This window comes from Aplidium turbinatum, chromosome 13 (genome assembly GCF_918807975.1).
Source record: "Aplidium turbinatum chromosome 13, kaAplTurb1.1, whole genome shotgun sequence".
NCBI classification, from domain to species: Eukaryota; Metazoa; Chordata; class Ascidiacea; order Aplousobranchia; family Polyclinidae; genus Aplidium; species Aplidium turbinatum.
Genome location: NC_137484.1, coordinates 2,405,412 through 2,424,448, shown reverse-complemented (window position 1 = coordinate 2,424,448; position 19,037 = coordinate 2,405,412). Strand labels below are relative to the sequence as shown.

At 40.6% G+C, this 19,037-nt stretch overlaps 1 protein-coding gene across 1 annotated transcript in view; it reads right to left on the bottom strand.

The window, feature by feature from the left end:
* The window catches only part of LOC145782025 (TLC domain-containing protein 4-B-like), a 30,491-nt gene extending 12,773 nt beyond the window's left edge, over positions 1–17,718 (bottom strand). The window contains exons 1-5 of the mRNA XM_082593754.1: positions 17,558–17,718; positions 8,437–8,526; positions 8,204–8,262; positions 7,196–7,293; positions 6,798–6,871 (exon numbers count right to left, since the gene is read on the bottom strand). Coding sequence (XP_082449880.1) covers positions 6,798–6,871; positions 7,196–7,293; positions 8,204–8,262; positions 8,437–8,526; positions 17,558–17,694 — 458 coding nt within the window. The 5' untranslated portion in view covers positions 17,695–17,718. The remainder of the gene's footprint in view (positions 1–6,797; positions 6,872–7,195; positions 7,294–8,203; positions 8,263–8,436; positions 8,527–17,557) is intronic.
* Between the last annotated feature and the right edge of the window lie 1,319 nt (positions 17,719–19,037).

Here is a 19,037-nt window from a genome sequence, read left to right as displayed (position 1 = left end):
TGCAAGCATAATGGTGAGACTTCGCTCGTTATTAAACCTAGTCCGGGTTTTGACGGAAAATTAAGTTACTCTTCACTCAAGCCTACCGCCCGCTTGAGTACAGCCTACGGTACATTTTTTACTGATGTTTAGTTATTATTTGACCTAACTAAAAGTGAACTCAATCTCATACATTTTCGGAAACTTGAATAATTTATTGATAAAGCTTTCGCCGGCGCAAACCTGGACTAACATTAACAACAAATAAATGCTGAACACGCGCATTAAAAAAAACAACATATTTTTCTGTTCAATATAACATTTTATGTGAAAATCATTGCCGGTTTAAGCAGCTTCACTCACGGAAGCCATAACATATTTTTCTGTTCAATATAACATTTTGTGTGAAAGGCATTTCCGGTTCAAGCAGCTTCACCCATATACTTTTCTGTGTAATATAACATTTTGTGTGAGAAAGCATTGCCAGTTTAGGCAACTTCACTCACTGAAGCCATGACCAACAACGCACACGCATTAACAAAACAATATATTTTCCTGTTCAATATAATATTTTGTGTGAAAAGCATTGCCCTACGCCCCTACCTGCCAAGCTGATACAATCTACAGACTTTACTAGGAATAGCACCTAAATGAACGGGCGCCACAGTGCTCCGCACCTAAATATCCAGACGCCACAGTGTGCGCGCCTATTAGACCAGCGCCTAACTGTCAGCGCCTAAAAGACGTGGACCCGTTGCTTAATAACCTTGTTGGTAACAAACTTTTTGTAGTTGATATATATCGGCCGCTATATATCGGTATCGGCCTAAAAATTTCATAAATATCGGTATCGGCCTGAAAAAGTGATATCGGTCGAGCTCTATTTTGGTGTGTACGATTGTTTGGTATGTTTTGGTGTGTACGATTGTTTGGTATGTTTTGGTGTGTACGATTGTTTAGCTTGCGTTTTGCTTCAGTAAAAAAGTTCAAATGTAACTTGCAAGTTTTTAAATCCGATCATTTAAATCTCCCGTAGCTCGATGTGACCGACATTTCATGTAAACAGGGTGAATACCTTGAGTCGAACCAGCGCTGGGTGATTTAGAGCCACTGAGCTATCAAGGCGGACAAACTTAAAACTTAAGTTTTAAGCACTTCGAGAGTCGAACCAGCGGCACGCAGCGCTGGTTCGACTCTCGGAGTGCGCGCTTGAGCAACGCATTCTAAAGATTGATCTCCATTCAGCGGCACCTAATGGATGGAATAATTCCCACAACACTTCAACAATCGGAAAACTTCACTTTGTCAATCTCGGTAACCGGCCCTGCGCAAGAGCCTCTACAAGTTAGCGAAACTACCAGGAATAACCAATCAAGGCTTTGTCAGTCCGAGGATAAAGATTCAAAACCAACCTCTACCAGCCAACCCTAGGGTCGGTCGAGCCTCTACTAACGAAGAGGAGGAACCCCGCCTCGGTTTAGTAAAAACGTTGTTAAAGCAGCAGCGAATTCTGTATTACGACGTCACTATTCACGTTTTTGCAACGACCTAACTTTCTGCGTCGTCTTCCGAAAGACCAAGATAGGTCACGTGGCGATATAGAAGCGATGAGTGAAACTAAACTCGCCAACATTATTCAGACAAGTAACAAAAGATGTTGCGCAGTTTTTTATTCTTTTTATTTATTGTGATATTGTTGCTTGATTGACCTATGAATTAATCCTGAACGAACGACATTCACTGCGTTGAATTTAACTAAGTCCCGACATAAGCATGCGAGGGTATTCGCCAGGTGTCCTCCAAGGGGTTTGGTCAGCTTTGCGTATTTACAGACAAACTGAATGCTGCGCAAATTGTTGCACGACAATCGCGACAGACTGACATGTGGGTCCTCAAATAGAGAATTATAATCGTTCAGGCTGAAAATCGGCAACTTTAACAAATCGCCTTCAGAATTGGTGGAAAATTCTCGCTTCCCTGAGATTAGCTTACTTCGGTAAAAATCGACGCCAAGGGTTGATAGTTACTTTTCATCACTGTGTGATTTAAACCACCAGTTCCCAACCTTTTTTCTCTTACACGGACCGGTTTTAAAATAAAATAGTCTCGCGGACCGGCGATAGATAAAACAAAGTCTAACAACTAGGCTACTTATCGGTCTAGTTTTATCTATCGCCATTTACACACACTTAAACCAAATTCCTAAAATATAACAGACAATGTACAAGTTAAGATCGGAAAAGGAAACTACTTTAGTAGGGAGGACTGCGAGGATTGGCCTCAATATTGATGAATATTTAATGTTGTTTTGAAACGAAACGAGCGAGAAAATTTTGCATAACTGTAGCACTACGTGTTTTTTTCGAATTTATGGGGAAAATGCGTGAACAAGTGCTCCCCCCTTGAATAGTACGTTGCTGTTTTGATAGATAAGCCAATACAGCATGTATTAGCTTAGGTACAACTGACGTGATGGAAGCTGACTTGGTAACCTCGTAAGGTACTTTACTTCCTTCCTCTCTCATTTCATTATTTAATGTACCAATATATTGTCGTGATATTTTGAGAAAAAAATAAATTGGCAGTGATTGATTGTCAGTGACGATCGGTGAGGGAAAGCAAGGAAAGCAGTGCTTACCTGAGAGAAAACTATGCAAAATGTAATGACTGAATTCTAGGTTTAACTTCTTATTATTTTTATCACGTCTATTTTAACTTGAAAATTACTGTGTTCGTGACTAGAATTACTCGTAACGCTTGTGAGTAGTCTAAGTCCTCACCAAACCGCATGTCTTGCCTATAAATGCCAATTAACGCAAACGCTCCTGTCAGAAACAACCACTGAGACTTCAGGGAAATCAACTTGCAAAGTTGCTTTCCCCACGTCCAAAAACGCCTTCGTTTTATCCAATCCTCACTCGTTTTGCAAAACGTCACCAGCTGCTTAGCCAATCAGATGTGTTATGGTTAGAGTTGCTTTCCCAGTGACGTCAATGCGTTCAATTGCTAGACTAATTGGTCATACACACAGAATGGTCTCTCGTCACGGTACACAGCACAGCATCATAAAGGCGAAAAGATTGTTGCTGTTTTTTGATGTCTCCTCGCCATGTACTTTAGCCTACTAGCTTTCATAGTCATGCCTTTACCCTTTTTACAGCGTTGATATAACGTTACTTCGCCAATGAACGTTCAGGTGCGGATGCAATATTTAGTCCGTTAAGCTTCTATACGCAGGAGGCAAACTTATCCAGCTTTTTGTACAAATTGCTTGCGGTTGTAATGTTTAGGCCTAAGTGTTAGTTTTTGTAGTGTAGGCCTAACTGAATATCTGAGAAAAAACATTCATGACGAATTAAATAGTTAGACAACTATTATTCCATGTCTAACACTGGATTTTGGTCCTGCAACGTTAAAATTAAGATTATTCATGACTTCTAAACATTAAATGGATGTATGATCACGACATTGGCAAAGCACAATTTGACAGATTTTTATTTTTGATTTGTTTTGGAAATGCTTTCAGAGCGCACCAAATTGGAAGTGTTTTTCAAAAATTTCTAGGGGGCCTATCCCAGACCCCCGCTGGAAGTGTTGCCGAGGCAACACTTCGGTTAAACAACTTTGACGGTTAAAACAACTTTGACGGTTACGCCCTTCATGCCTACTACCTTGCTGCAGAATATTCCAAGTTGCTTTCCCAACGATTTAAGCCACCGAACGTCACTGTTGATTGTAGATATTCTTTCGTACGTATTTAGTGCATGACTGCAATTGTTTCCACTGCAATCAATTTATTTTAAGGTTAAGGACATACTTTCAGCCAACTCTCCCTCTTGACGGCCATTTTGGACGTGTGTTTTGCGACACGGTACTGGGTTGCAACCCGGTAGTTGGAGGCCTCCGATTTAAACAAGATGCGATTGTCTTTCTCATTACGATTCACAAGTAGGTCTGTTTGATTTGCAACTCACCAACTATAAAATTTGAAAGCATTTCAAGGCAATGTCTTGCTTCGTTCAAGTTACGTTACAATAAGCAAACATCATTCACAGGGGCTGCGATGCGATGCAGTCAATACTAATGTAAAAACAACGAATTTTCGAAGCAAAAAAAGGAAAACATAGCTAGAGTAAACCAATCATTTAATTTAAGTAGAATAATACGCTGCTTTCTACTACAAAAAAATTTGGGGGGAGGGGGGCTGGGCTGCAGCTTCTGCAGTGCTTATGGAAGAGTCGCCCTGTCGCTCAATATACTCAGGAAATGATTTTTCTTTCAAGCAAAAAGTTGTTAGCTGTTATGGTAGTCGGACAGATTTAGAAACCATCTCGTTGAAGTTTTATTAGAAAATGGAATATTTACTCGCTATATTTGTAATTGCATCCATCTAGTTGCATTGTGATCAATGCTTGTAGTGTTAAAACAACTTTTACAGGATTTCCGTTATTACCATCAGGCTTTTCTTGTTCGCTTTTCACAACAGTGCGGTATGTTACCAGTAAATGTCCAGTTGGAGGGATTGTCAATGAAAATTGGCAATATAATTTTTATGGCAAGCATTGCCTCCAGCACTTAGACAATTGTCTTGCAAGCTGCTATCCCATGATGTAATGCCAGGGTTGAACCGTTCAAATCCCTAATTGTAAATCGCTATTGTATATCAGTAATCATAAATCTTACATGGTACAGACGGGCCAAAAAAAAATTATACCACAGTTGGCTTCCTAGGTTGGTTTGAAATTAATTCACATGACTCGCAGGACAGTACAAAGCTAAGTGGGTGAAAACAAATTAAGAGTCAATGTCAATCATAGCGTTGTGGCAACACAGCTTATGCGTATGATTGGGGCAAAATAACTGTTGCTTTTGCTTATATAGCAGGGGTCACCAAACTTTATACTCTAAGGGCCGGATTGCTGCGAGATTAACAGCTGCGGGCCAGATGCAAATTGCGAAAAGATATACAACTATTTAGAATCTCTATTGACTTGATTTGAGCACAATAAATAACAAAGTCAGAGGTGGAATAGCAAAGTTGTGATGAAAATCGAAAGGTTGCTGGAAAATATATCCCCTGCTGTGATACACTACAGGGCATCGTGCTCTTGAAAAAACATTACATCTTTCCAAATTTGGCCTATAGGCTGTCAGGCTGTTCCCATTTGAGGTGGCCTAATGATAAAGGTGCAATATGATGGTAGCTCAACAGCAACGTCAGTCCTTTACAAAAAGTTTGGTAACTTTTTTCCTTAAAGGCATACTAAATGAAAATTTCAAACCGGAATTAAGCATTAAAATGAGTTAACTGAACATTCAAGAATACATTTCAAAAACAATTACCCAAAAAAAAATTGTTTTCAATGGCGCTGGCAAGGCCCAAAGTCCAGTGTTTCATTTATTTTCATTTTTTCAAAATGACCAAAACGTGCAAACACTGCTCGAGAATACGTAATAAAAGACAGCAATAACAAAAGCCACGTTACCACATCTGATGTTTTGATGTACATACATACATAGCTTACAGTCAAATCGCCCGCAGTAACAATTATTGCGTGATCTGCTAATTGCTAGTCTTTTGTTACGTAGACTGTACAGTCGCACGCTTCGTTGCTTAAGCCCAATCTCATTTTGAAAGCTCTGACAAAAGCACGTGCACAATTGTGGTCAGACCGCAATGGGGTAAAATTTTATTGAAAATCGTTTTAAGGTAGCATGTTAAACACAAAGAACGTGGAAAATCGCCAAGTCAGGTTTTTCCTTTAGTACCCCTTTAACAGTTGTACCGGTAGTGCAGCTGTTATTTCCGCAGCACGTGGCGGGCCAGATGAAATCAGTTCGCGGGCCGTAGTTTGGTGACCTCTGTTATATAGTATATGGTCATTCCCCTAAGCACGACTTTTTTTTTCTGAAACACGAAATATTTTTCATCACCCACTGTTTAATTCCGAAGATATATTTTTTTGGTAGTAATCCACTTTTAGCTACTTGCGTCTACCTTACAAAACAATTTATTTCAGGCGAAAACTCCATCAACTTCGGAAATACGGAAGAAGATCGTGAATTGGGAGCAGGATTTTCGTGGAAGGGGAAATCCCTAATGCATAAATGCTCAATTGGGGAAATTCGTGTTTGTCCGCCCCGATAGCTCAGTGGTTACGCACCCTGCTCTAAATCACGCAGCGCTGGTTCGACTCTCGGAGTGCGCGCTTGAGCAACGCATTCTAAGGATTGCTCTCCATGCAGCGGCACCCAATGGATGGAATAATTCCAACAACACTTCAACAATCGGAAAACTTTACTTTGTCAATCTCGGTAACCGGCCCTGCGCAAGAGCCTCTACAAGTTAGCGAAACTACCAGGTATAACCAATCAAGGCTTTGTCAGTCCGAGGATAAAGATTCAAAACCAACTAACCAAACAACCTCTACCAGCCAATCCTAGGGTCCGTCGAGCCTCTACTAACGAAAAGGAGGAACCCCACCTCGGTTTAGTAAAAACGTTGTTAAAGTACCAGCGAATTCTGTATTACGACATCACTATTCACATGACTCGCAGGACAGTAAGCGGTTTTGGTCTAATTTTGTGCAGAAATAGGGATAGCAATCTTCTTACCTGTGCCATTTCAGTTTCTGAGTTTAAACAAACATTAGCCTGTTTTATTTGAAATTCGTGTTTCGGGTTATTTTACCAAAAATTCGTGTTCAGGGGAATCACTATATTCTGTGTAATGATGATTCTTGATGGGCCAACTCTATTGATGACATGACTGGCCCTGTCACAACAAAAAGTAAATCATCAACTGAATTGTGCTTTACCTCAAGTTGACAAAAGGGGTAGATAACTCCGCCAATAGACGAAAGTTTGCAAAATACGGCAGAAGCCCATATCTCTGTGGATATAAATGTGTAAGTGACAAGCATAAAGCAATGACGATGTAATCGGTTGCACTGTTCAGGTGTGAGCGGTATACACAACAAAAGCAGAAAACGTTAATTGCTTAATCTTGTTAATTCATAATTACTATCCACATAAATGTGTTTGATTGATGATTTACAAGAACTGGAGAAAAAGCATCACGGAAAATAGCTTAAATAATAGTCGAATCAAGTTTATTCAGGATTCAATAGCGCGAAGACAAACAAACTTTGTACTTTGTCCTGTTGACAAATCGCTTCACATTCTCAAGACTCAGCAAAACCAAATACTTGCTTACCACAGTAAACCAAAAAGCGTACACAGCACTGGCATGGTGCACAATATAGCCCCAGTTTCGTTTCAACTCTTTCACATCCATCACCATCAGAATTAGATCTTTAAAGAAACAAAAAAAGAATAATAGAAAACAACAAATAGTTACAACAAGCGCCACCTTTGAATGCATACCAAGCCAAATTCATGTTGCTACATGAAGAAGAAGCGACATAACGCGGAAGTTAAAACGCGCTTGAAACTGAAATAAGTAATTATATAAGTTAAAAGAAAGTTGGCACGGTCGGCGACCGTCGGTCGCAACACTTTCAAAAAAATTTGAGATGAAAAGGAAAAAAAAATACAAAAAAAATAAAAACAACAAGATATATCCAGGCTATAGCTTTATCAGCCCATATAGCTTTTAGGTGGTGTTTTTAAGATTTGTAAAGACACTTGCTATGAAAATCCGCCATGGTGCGTTATCAAGAGTGCTGATGTTAGTGAAGGGAACACATCTTGAATCTTGATATGTTTACTGTTTAGCTTATAGCAAAGAAGAGCAAGGCAGGCAAAAAAACCCACAACGAAATCCTACCATGGGCAAAGTCATTCAATCGCAAAGCACCAGCAACTTGTCCTTCGATTTTTTGTGGTCGTATCCAGGCTTACGCCCGGTAGTTGAAGAGCTAGAATAAGTGGACGGAAAGGCAAAGAAGCTAATCTTCGTGTTCACCTTCAACCATGCCTTCGAGTGTCTTGCAAAGACCACATACTCTTAAGCGGTGTGGAACTGGCTCCTTGTCAAACATCGAACCATGGTTTCTCACAACACGGCGATACAGCTGACCTTTGCCCCTTGATAAGCTGACGTTTTAACGAAATGACATTCGATGAATTATTGCAGTAGCACTAGACTGGAGTGTAGAAAGTCAGTAGATACTCTCAGACTTAGATAAGACACTTGATTTATAAAATACATCTCTAATTGAAATATACAAAAGAAAAAGATAAAACATTCGAAGTCACACACCTGCCGAGAGGTAACCAATAGCTACTTCTATGTTTCCTGCAGCAAGTCGTGAGTAGCCTCTGAAATACAATCATCAAAGAAATATAATGGAACAAAAGTTCGTGATCATTAATGTGGGGCACTTTCAACAAAAGAAAATGAGCAGAAATAACATGAACCATAATCTACAATCTACATCAGACACAGTTGTTCATTTTGACCAAATATCTTGATTGCAATTTAAATAAACTTACACAACTAAGTTTGTTTGGATAGCCTTCTCATGCATCAGCACATAGATGCCAATCAGTGTCACCATCACAGCATGCACTGTTGAGTTGTTTCTGAAACAAAAGATGTGTTTGAAACAGGAGGTTGTTTTGCCATTTGGTAGGTAACAGTCATGAATGGAAGACGATGACTGATGAGGTTGGCAATTACATGAAATAAACAAATCAATTGTCATGGATCAACACTACCCGTTTCGGATACCCCATGTCTGGATGCGACATATAAGTACACTAGTACAGCAGAGAACACTTGATGCATGGCGTGTGAGTCTACCAGTGGTTTTTTAACCGGGGGGGGGGGGGGGGGGGGAGGTTGCAAACACTCTTGACAATAACAGAATAAAAATAATTTAGTAAATAACTTTCAAAATTGTTTCTTGTCTTAGAATTATGTTAGTCGGCTGCATAGCCGTCTGAGAACGTCTGTGCGAGTGCGATATTTCAAAGAAAGTGGAATTGACACCGCTCCAGCACTCCACCAAGTAGAAGAGGCTGTGCAGTAGAGGAGACTCTGTTGGTACGATCAGTCGATCACATACAACAAATGGAAGAGGACTCCTGACCTAAGAAGGTTCACTCACTGGAAGTGCGCAATCCACACAAACGACCAAAGAAGAGGTTGTGCCATACTGCCATAACCTGCAGAGCGACCCTCGACTTTGATCCACCTTGTGGAGTGCAACTTCCAAAATGGGAGTGCAATAGTGCATGGAAAGCTGCCATCAAGCTGGATCAAAGTTTACAGACGTCCAACCCTGGCTATATGGGGAACAAAGGATGGAAAGCTGTGCACTAACCAACTGGAGCATGATGCATTTTTCTCACCGCATCTCCAACAACAAAGAAACCCTGCCTACATTACCGGGTGCGGACAAAGTCCTTGGACTAAAATTAAATTTTAATTTACTATGTCCTTAAATAGATTTAGTAAGGGTTTGATAGAGCATATTTATTGTACCAAGCCTTATCTTTCAGAATGTGTCATCAGTTTATCATCATTTAGCTTTATTTTCAAAGTATGAGTTGATAAACGTGCAGCTATCATTGAGCTTCATCGAGCAGGCAAGACCAATTCAGAGATAATAAAGTTTCTTGAAGCACCAAAATCAATGGTTTATCACACTGTTAGCAGGCTTAAAGAACTGAACAGTGCCGAAGATCGCCCTCGAAGTAGGATACCATGAACTTCTCGTACCCCAAAGGTTATTAATGCGGTTTGAGCCAGAATCCGCTGCTCCAAGAGATCCATGAGGAAAATAACTCGAGAAATGGATGTGAATGAAAAGACGATCAGGAAGATCGTTAAAATCGATCTGAAGTTGTCCCCCATCAAAATGCAAACTTGCCAACACCTCACAGACCTCCAAAAAGAAAAGATACTCGCTCGAGCTAAAATTCTTCTAAACAGAATGAAGTCAGGTACGGACACAGGAGAGATCATTTTCTCAGATGAAAATTTGTTCAATGTTGAAGCAATGTGTAACCGACAAAATGATCGTATCTTTGATAAGTCTTCTGCAGACATTCCTGACTCCATGAAAAAAGTTTTCAGGCGCCAGAAACTGTCTTCTGTCATAGTGTGGGCCGCTGTCTCCAAAACTTGGATGTTTCCCCTCATTTTTGTTCCACAAGGCGCTAAAGTTAACACCTAATCGGACATTGAGACAAGTTTGACTCCTGCCCTTGCAGAGGCTAAGAAACACTTCAAAAGGAAGCCATTCACATTCCAACAAGACGGTGCGCCATCCCATACGTCCAAGAAAACCCAGTAATGGTGCCAGAACCATTTTCCTCATCTCTGGAGCTAGGCAGTTCGACCGCCCTCATTACCAGACCTGAATCCAATGGACATTTGTGTTTGGTTCATTTTGAAGGCAGATGCCTGTGCTTCATCCCATGACTCAGTTGAGGCGTTGAAGTGCTATCTCAAAAAAGCATGGGGCAAAATACCCCAAGAAACCCTAGGCATGTAAAGCGGTAGGGAGTTTCAAAGTAGATTTGAGCGTGTTATTCAGGCCAGAGGGGGACATATTGAATAAAAGTTTGTACGATTGTTAGTTACTGTCTTGACAATACAACATTAAAATATTTTGCGATTTTATTCACTATTTACTAAAATATTACACTTTAAAGCAGTCCAAGGACTTTATCCGCACCCTGTACTTCTAAACTTAAAAAGCATTTTACAACAGATTCGGTAGCTTGTACTTTGCGTTCTGCAATCGATATGTTAGGACATGAGTAGTTGAGTAGGCTATAGCACCACCTGGGAGCACTTGTCTTTTTAAACTTGTTGAGAAGGAGCGATCTTCCTGGCGTCAGCACTACCGGTACCGTACCTGACTACTCAGTACTCACTATAGAACAGCGAGCATTGTCTTTCGCTAACCATACTAGCAGCGCTGCGATTTTTGCCTTTTTCGGTGACGAGGTCACTCGACACGCGCCATCACTATTCGACAAACGCCGTGCCTTACGGAAAAAAAAAGAAAAAAAACTGAGAGAAGACTAAACGTCGTCAGGTCGAGGAACAATCGGGGGGGGGGGAAGGGGCATCACATGATCCAATCATGAAAGTGCTGACTTACATAAACTTTCTTGCACCAGGTACTTCAAAGCAAGGTTTAAAAGCGACGCTTCACACGAGAAACTCCCAAGGCGTCAGCGCCGCCGTTTTGAACACTGCAGGAGAATGCTTTGATCGAAGTTCCAACGACTGGCATCAAACATTTCGCAACACACGTTTCGTGCTATTCGACACAACGGGTTTCTTTTATAGATGAAATAACCTAGGCTACGTTGAGTTGTCAACGTCTATGCCAGTTTATATTTCGCCGTTTGAGCCAATTAACAATATTGCTCTGGTAAAATGACTGTTGGATACTTGCTATTAAACTTTTTCACATGTAGAAAACAGCGGTTGCAACTCGACTTTCTTCCACTCAAAGAGTCTCTGTGATTACGTAATGGGCGATTTTGCACATTCACAAAAGCACACAACCCAGCTAGCAAAACCCGTCGTTTTTACATTGATTCAACGTCTGCAGACGTTGAATCACAATGCATGACATGTATAAACAAGTTTGCTGGCTGGGAAGTCTGGACATCTGCAGAAAATTTGTCTCGCACCAGGCGAGATGCCATCCTTTGAAAGATTTAACAATGATGGATTTATGTAGCCAGTGCATGATGACGAAAACAAATTTAAGATTTCCTTCCCGTTATATAACTTAAAGCAGGTGATTGATACAGGAGAAAATAATCGCAGAAGCACACAATAAAAGAACACAATAAAGCCTACTTATTACGCAAGTTTTTTACATCAAGAAAATAGTCTAGTTTCCGACCAGATGTTCAGAATCAGAAACACAGATAAGAAAGGTCGTTATATATAAGAGTTTGCTTCTAGAAGAATAGTAGGTAGTCACTGGGAGTGGACAAGGCAAGGTAATAGGCAAGTTGTACGAACAGCATAGCTTTGCCCAACTACGGATAGGATAGTCTTCAGTTAGTCAGTATCCTATAATGACTAAAAAAGGAAAGAATCCTCCGACAACACGGATGGCAAAAGCTTCGGTCGGTCTTACCGAGAAGCGGTTAAGGTTCAGCAAACAGCGAGTGAAGTGCGGGATCTGTTTGAAGGAGCTATCGAGAGAAGCATTGCCACGTCACTTTGGAACTTATCATTCAGGTAAACTTCCGGCTAATAGCGTTTAGTAGCCTAACGTCGCAAAGCATTCTCAATTTTGAACATGTTTAAATTAATAGTGGTAAGCAAAAGCATGCTTAATAAAATGCGCCATTGCGCCTACTACGTTTTCACTTTTCAACAATAAAATTTTATAGATAAGCCCGTTCAAGTGCATAAGAAAACGCATCGATACAATCTTTTCTCGACGAGACAATATAACGTTTCTGAGTTTGCCCAAGCACAACCAACAAGCAGTTCAAGTTCGGTCGGTGAGCTTCCATCTGCAAATATTATAAGGTCAGACTCTGGCGATAGCATGACTTCACTAGATAAGATACAAAGATCAGCTGAAAAGTCTCCCTCAGCCATGCAAACATTGATCTGGATTCATGGCAACAACTTGTTAGTGACAGATTACTTTGGAGAAAAATAACTAGGGAAGGCACAGAAATTTTCGAAAAAAAACAGGATACAAAAAGTCCAAGAAAAACGTAACACTAGAGCAGAAAAGCTAAAACTACCACGTCCCCCACCCTCCATACAATATGACTTTTGCCCACATCTTTTCCATCATAAACTGGGCCTCAAAGGTCACATACCATCCGAAGCCAAATTCGATTTGAAGACGAAACTAATGCTCGGACACGAGCTGGAGTTGACGACGATAGCCAAAGGGCTTTTTTCTTTTGCGATCCTCAGTTTTACGTTTACAACAGTTTTCTTCCCGGAGCAAAACAAACAATATACTCGTCCGGTAGGTACACAACTTAACGCTTGATACTCCTTTGTAATCACTCAATTAACGTGCGATTAAAATCTTATGTAAGTGACTCTGACGTGCATCCACACAACTTGTGTGGTAATTCGCTGCAAACGCTTTATCTGACTCTTGTGACGTTATATTACTATTCGAAAAACAAACGCAGAATTTTTGGTCGTTCGACAAGAAAGAAAAAATCGCAGCCCTGCATACCAGTGTAGCCTCCACACTAGCCATCAAGACTTTTTCCAAAAACAATGTTTTAAACTTGATTAAATTTCGAAATGTCTCAATCAACAATAGTGTTTGTTTATGCCTTTTCAAATATGAGTAATAAAGTTTAAATGTTACAATTTTTTTAATTTTGTTGGGATTTGAAAATTTCTCATAGATATATAAATTTTTGTTTGTCAAAAAGGGGATATGGCCATGTCTGCAAAACAAACTTGCAAATGATTTCTCCACACAACTGTTAGCTCTTAAACTTAAATTTTCTTTTTATTACTAGCTTAGTTTAGGAAAATGACTGATCCTATGCATTACACCAGGGGTTCCCAAACTTTCTGTTCATCGGTACCCTTTGGTCAATTTATAGATTCGCTCGTGTACCCCCAAAATTTTCTCATATTTTTGGCTTTAGAAAGTTTAGATATTGCAACAAATTAACAGTAGAGCTGCATTAGAAGACTGCATACATGATATTTTGTATCAATCAAAGCACACAAAGTTATTCATAACAATGTAATCCAAGGTTAAACAAACACTACAATCAATCAAACAAACAATATATCGGCTGAATAAGCCCAGCGATCCTAGCTAATGTGATGGATAAGCCTGCTTTTTAGCAAAAGGCTCATTAACACGAGGCTCAACAAGCTCATTAATACTCCTCCTCTTCCTCCTCCTGTGAATGTGGTGCCGAGGAACAGACCGCAGACCACATCATCAATGACTGTTCCATCTTCAAGCCACCTAACGGAGTGGAAGGTCTGCGTGTCATGGATGATGAAACCAAAGACAGGTTGCTCTCTAGTAGCCTTCCAGTGTAGTCCGGGAACATCGTGAATCTGGGGTGGTAAAAGGATAGACCCTCGGCCCCAGAGGCTCACACGATGACGACGAATATGAGGTGAAACATTAGCAACAGCACAACGAAGATCATGTTCAGGTGTTTTGAGCTGTGATCTGTTTTTTGATTTGATTCCAAGCAGCACTGAAAATGTTGACTCATACAACCATGTTGATGGAAACAACAACAATGCATGAATAGCAGGTTCCGCAATCTTTTTGTACGACTTGCACATCGTAAACCAAAAATCACTAAATTTCTCTCAGAGCACACATCGCGTGCAAAGCCATCATGCTGGAGTTCAATCAGTTTCTCTTGCATCCCTGTCCCAGCCTGCAGTGTCTGAGCGTTCGCGGTGAAAGGATTCCTAAGATATGCAACTTTGCAATATTTTAAGGCAGATTAGAAGTTATGGAAAGAATATCCTTATACTTAATCTAATGTACCCCTTGAAAAGTCGAAATGTACCCCTGGGGGTACATGTACCCCAGTTTGGAAACCCCTGCATTACGCAATGCATAATTACTGAGTAAATTTGGTGGCTGTAAAAATTAACAATGCTTATTTAAAAAAAAATAGTTTCATCAATGCATGCTATTAGGGTTTTGGCTTTGCCATTCTTTTGTATTATTTTGGAACCTTTACACTTTTATTACACTCAATTTCATGTTTTACAAAAAAAGATATTGGTTATATACATGTCAAATGTCTTGCTTGAGTAAATACGGAAATATAGCCTCAGAGGCTATATTCACAATCATAGGCGTCGAAATAGAGTGGGCCGGGTGGGCGACGCTCACCCTGCCGTGAAACAAGGGTGGGCAAAATATGTTTCGCCTACCCTGTTTCCATGACACTTGTGAAGTGTTCGTTACAATTATTTCCGTTTTTCTTAAACGCTGAATTATCCAACCAACTGCAGCGCAACTTCTTGTTTTACGCTATGTCTCTCGCTAGGTATCCGACAGAACAAAGCAATTCCGCACCAATGCTACTCACTGCATTGTTGTTGCTACGGCAACTACCACAGCTGGCAATTACTGGTGAGAGAAAGCCACGTTTGAACTTTTCTCCGAGTGGTTTCGTTACGTCACTATCAAACTTCAGCTCCAGGTCAGCGTCGTCGTCGTGTGAGCCTCTGGGGCCGAGGGTCTATCCTTTTACCACCCCAGATTCACGATGTTCCCGGACTACGCTGGAAGGCTACTAGAGAGCAGCCAGTCTTTGGTTTCATCATCCATGACACGCAGGCCTTCCACTCCGTTAGGTGACTTGAAGGTGGAACAGTCATTGATAATGTGGTCTGCGGTCTGTTCCTCGGCACCACATTCACAGGAGGAGGAAGAGGCCATTCCACATTGGTGCATGGTTGAGCGGAAAAGCCAGACGCCCGTACGAAGACGGTTGAGGCGCACCCATGCCGGTCTAGGTAGTGTTAGGCTGATGGGGCGTGTGTCGGCGTCGGGGATGAACGAATGGAGTCTGGTGGCGTTTGACTTCCATTCAGAACTCCATTTCTGGTCCGCCCAACTAGCCGCAGAGATGTCTTGTACATCAGCTTCGTTGATAAGAAGTTGAGCGGCTGGCACAAATGGGTGTCTTGATTTCAGTCGACGAGGGTGTTCGTTTGGGAGAGCAGAAATCCTGTGGTGGAGAAGGAGGTCAGGCGCCAGTGCCTGTCGACCGAGGGACAGAGTGGCTTTTTTGCGACGAAGCTCAGCGGATTGGATGCCAGCGAGAATGGGGAGATTGTCCAACGGTGTCGGACGCATGCATCCGGTCACTGTGGGCGCAGGGCGCTGTTTATGGCAGTGTCGATGTTGTGGCAGTGAGCACTGCGGCACCAAACAGGTGCACAGTACTCTGCTGAAGAGTAGACAAGGGCTAAGGCTGCTATACGCAAAGTGTCAGCCCTCAGGACACGAAAACTCTCTCAGCCTATCTCCAGAACTGGCTACTGAAAATCAGCAAAACCAAAACTGTGGCAGCAGCTTTCCACCTCCACAATCAGGAAACTGACCGTGAGCTACACGTTCAGAACAACGGAAAATCTCTGTCCTTCTGCCCCGAACCAAGATATCTTGGGGCAACACTGGACAGATCGCTCACATACCGCCACCATTTGGTGTCACTGCGCAAGAAACTCACATCCCGCGCTGCGCTACTTAAGCGCCTGGCAGGCTCTAGCTGCGGGTCAACGTAATGGGATGTGAATATGACATCATAATGTACATGACAACAAAATAACCGATACAAACTAAAGACGTACTGAAACAATCGCTTTTTACAAATCAAAATGCGGCAAATCCGAAGGCGCCACTAGATAACAGGTCACGAGTCACGTGCTTTTTAGGTCGCAATGGAAAACACAAAAGAAGTTTGTTTAGTTTAGCAGCGCTCATAAGATCGCAAGGTGCATGAAAGAAAACATCTAACCTATTAAAGCTTAATTGCTGCAGCGACGCTAAACGCAGTCTTTGTGAGAAAGACTAACCACAGTCTTCGAAATTAGCGTCGGCAATTGCCGAGGTGATTGTACGGACCACAAGATTACAAGAAAAAACTAATTTTCTTAGACTACACCAGACAAGGACTAGGATGTTGAATCACTCTTACTATTATTGGATGTTTTATTTGGGTTACTTCCTACTTCACCGGCGCTTAGACACGTGCCCAGCTGGGAGAATCTTTTATAGAATATCACCCTTTTTGCAATGATTTAACTCTAGTAGACGTCAAATTATTGTAAGGATCTGTACTCCTTATTGCGCCTCGCTTTCCGTTATCTCATCCAGCTGATACAGCATCTGATGATACCGATTCTGACTAGTTCATCAAACAGACTTTGTGTTGCTCGCAGTGTCCCAATTGTGCCGAAATTATGTTGGCTTATAATCTTACGTAAATCGAGGCAATCTTCTCGCAGGGAGATGTTAATATGTTACCTGTCCCTGGTTGAGCAATTAACGTTATTGTATGATAATTGATAAATCAACGTCGCTAGATGTCAAATTAATGTAAAACAAACGTAAATTTCTTATTGGGCTTTGTTGTTATTGCAATATAACCCGCCGGGAAAACTAAATCGATTTGTGCTGACTCGAACGTTAAATCAACCCAAAATTAACTTACTTTCCCCCCTCCCCGTGAGTTTTTTAACGTCAATTACCGTAACAGCGTCCGTATCGCGATGCTCGCTTTATCACTACTTTTGGTATTATTACATCACAATAAATCAAACAATGCGTTCGTGATAGACTACTCTAGTGTATTTTTCACTTCTCGTTTTACATATTTTAGTACAATCTTTTCCTACTAAATGTTTACTCAACTTTTGCCGTTTTGCCTCGGCAACGTTTTTGCCGAAGTAAAAATATATGCTAATTTTGAAGACTGAACCATTGCGAATTTGCAAACATACATATTCAACGAAATATGTTTGAAAACTCTCGCCCACCCAGAATTCCTCTCTTCTAAGAAAAAATCGACGCCTATGTTCACAATATATGGTAAATATAACCTCTGAATAAAAACAACGTAAAAGGTAAATAAAAACTTTACACACCTACTATTCCATTCCTTTTTCTGATGTGAAGACAACTTCTTGTATGCTGGAATATTGCGTGATATCAACGGACTAATTATTTTATCAAAAGCAAGAAAAAAGGAAAAACTCGTTAAGGCACCATAAAGACTGTTCATTTCAAAAGTTTAGATAACCTACCAACAAAATGTTAGCTGAAAGCAAAAACACACAAGAAGTCAAGGCAAGCGTCAGTTTACTCTTTTCAAACAAATTCTCTCAAGTAGCCTATTGCATTAAATCATCCAAAGTTTCTTCTTAGGCCACATAACATAGGAAAAACCGGGTCTGCTACTATTCGGCGAGTTTCCTATTCGGCGAGAGCCTTTTTCGGCGAGAGCCTTTTTCGGCGAGTGCCCTATTCAGCGAGTTTTTGAAATTTTTGAAAGGAAATTATCAGGTATATACCGTAGCCTAATTATAATTGCCGTTTTTACATCGTTTTAACGGTCGCTAAACGTTGAAATCGTGCAGAAAGGAATAAAAATAAAATGTTTGAACTATTAAATTAAAATTCGTCATGTCAGTTCAGTTGTTTTTATTTCTGACAAATCATATTAAAAACAATACATGTCAACATATAGCAAAGGTAGAAGCGACAAAACGCGAACGTTAAAAAGTGCTTGAATTTGTCACGTCAGTACAATTGTTTTTATTTCTGATCATGATATCAAAAACAATACACGTCAACACAGCAAAGATGTAGAAAAACGTAGAAGTGATAAAACGCGAACGTTAAAACGTGCTTGTGACCGAAGTCAGTTATTGAGTTGAATGAAATTTGGCACAGTCGCAACACCTTCTGAAAAATTTAAGATATGAAGGGAAAATAAAAAAAATAAAATGTTACAAAAAAATAAATAAATTATGTTTATGTCTATAAGTTAGTACTTTTGAATAGTTAAAATGATTAGTTTGGATCAACAAATGTGTGGCCTACAGCTTGGATTGAAAGGAAATTATCGGGTACCGTAGCCTAGTTATCCCGACCAGCAAAAATTTGTTCCAAGAACCCAGTTAGCCTAACAGTTCATTTTTACATTGTAGTAACAGAATGAAAAGGCTAACCAAATGTGTGGCCTATCGTTTTAACGTCGCTAAACGTTGAAATCGTGTAGAAAAGGGAACTTTTGCTGACTAAGATACGTTGAAACTGAGAAACATTCACAGAAGCCCTTCGATTTGTTCCAAGAACCCAGTTAGCCTAACAGTTCACTTTTACATTGTGGTAACAGAATGAAAAGGCCAACCAAATGTGTGGCCTACAGCTTGGATTGAAAGGAAATTATCGGGTTCCGTAGCCTAGTTATCCCGACCAAATCATCCTAATCATCCGTTGCATTCACTCCTCAAATCGCTTGATCAGACCTGATGTCTTCTGATTGTTTTTATCGTTGTCTGACGCAAATACAGCCTTGTCTGACGCAAATACAGCCTTGTCTGAAGCAAATAAAAATAATTA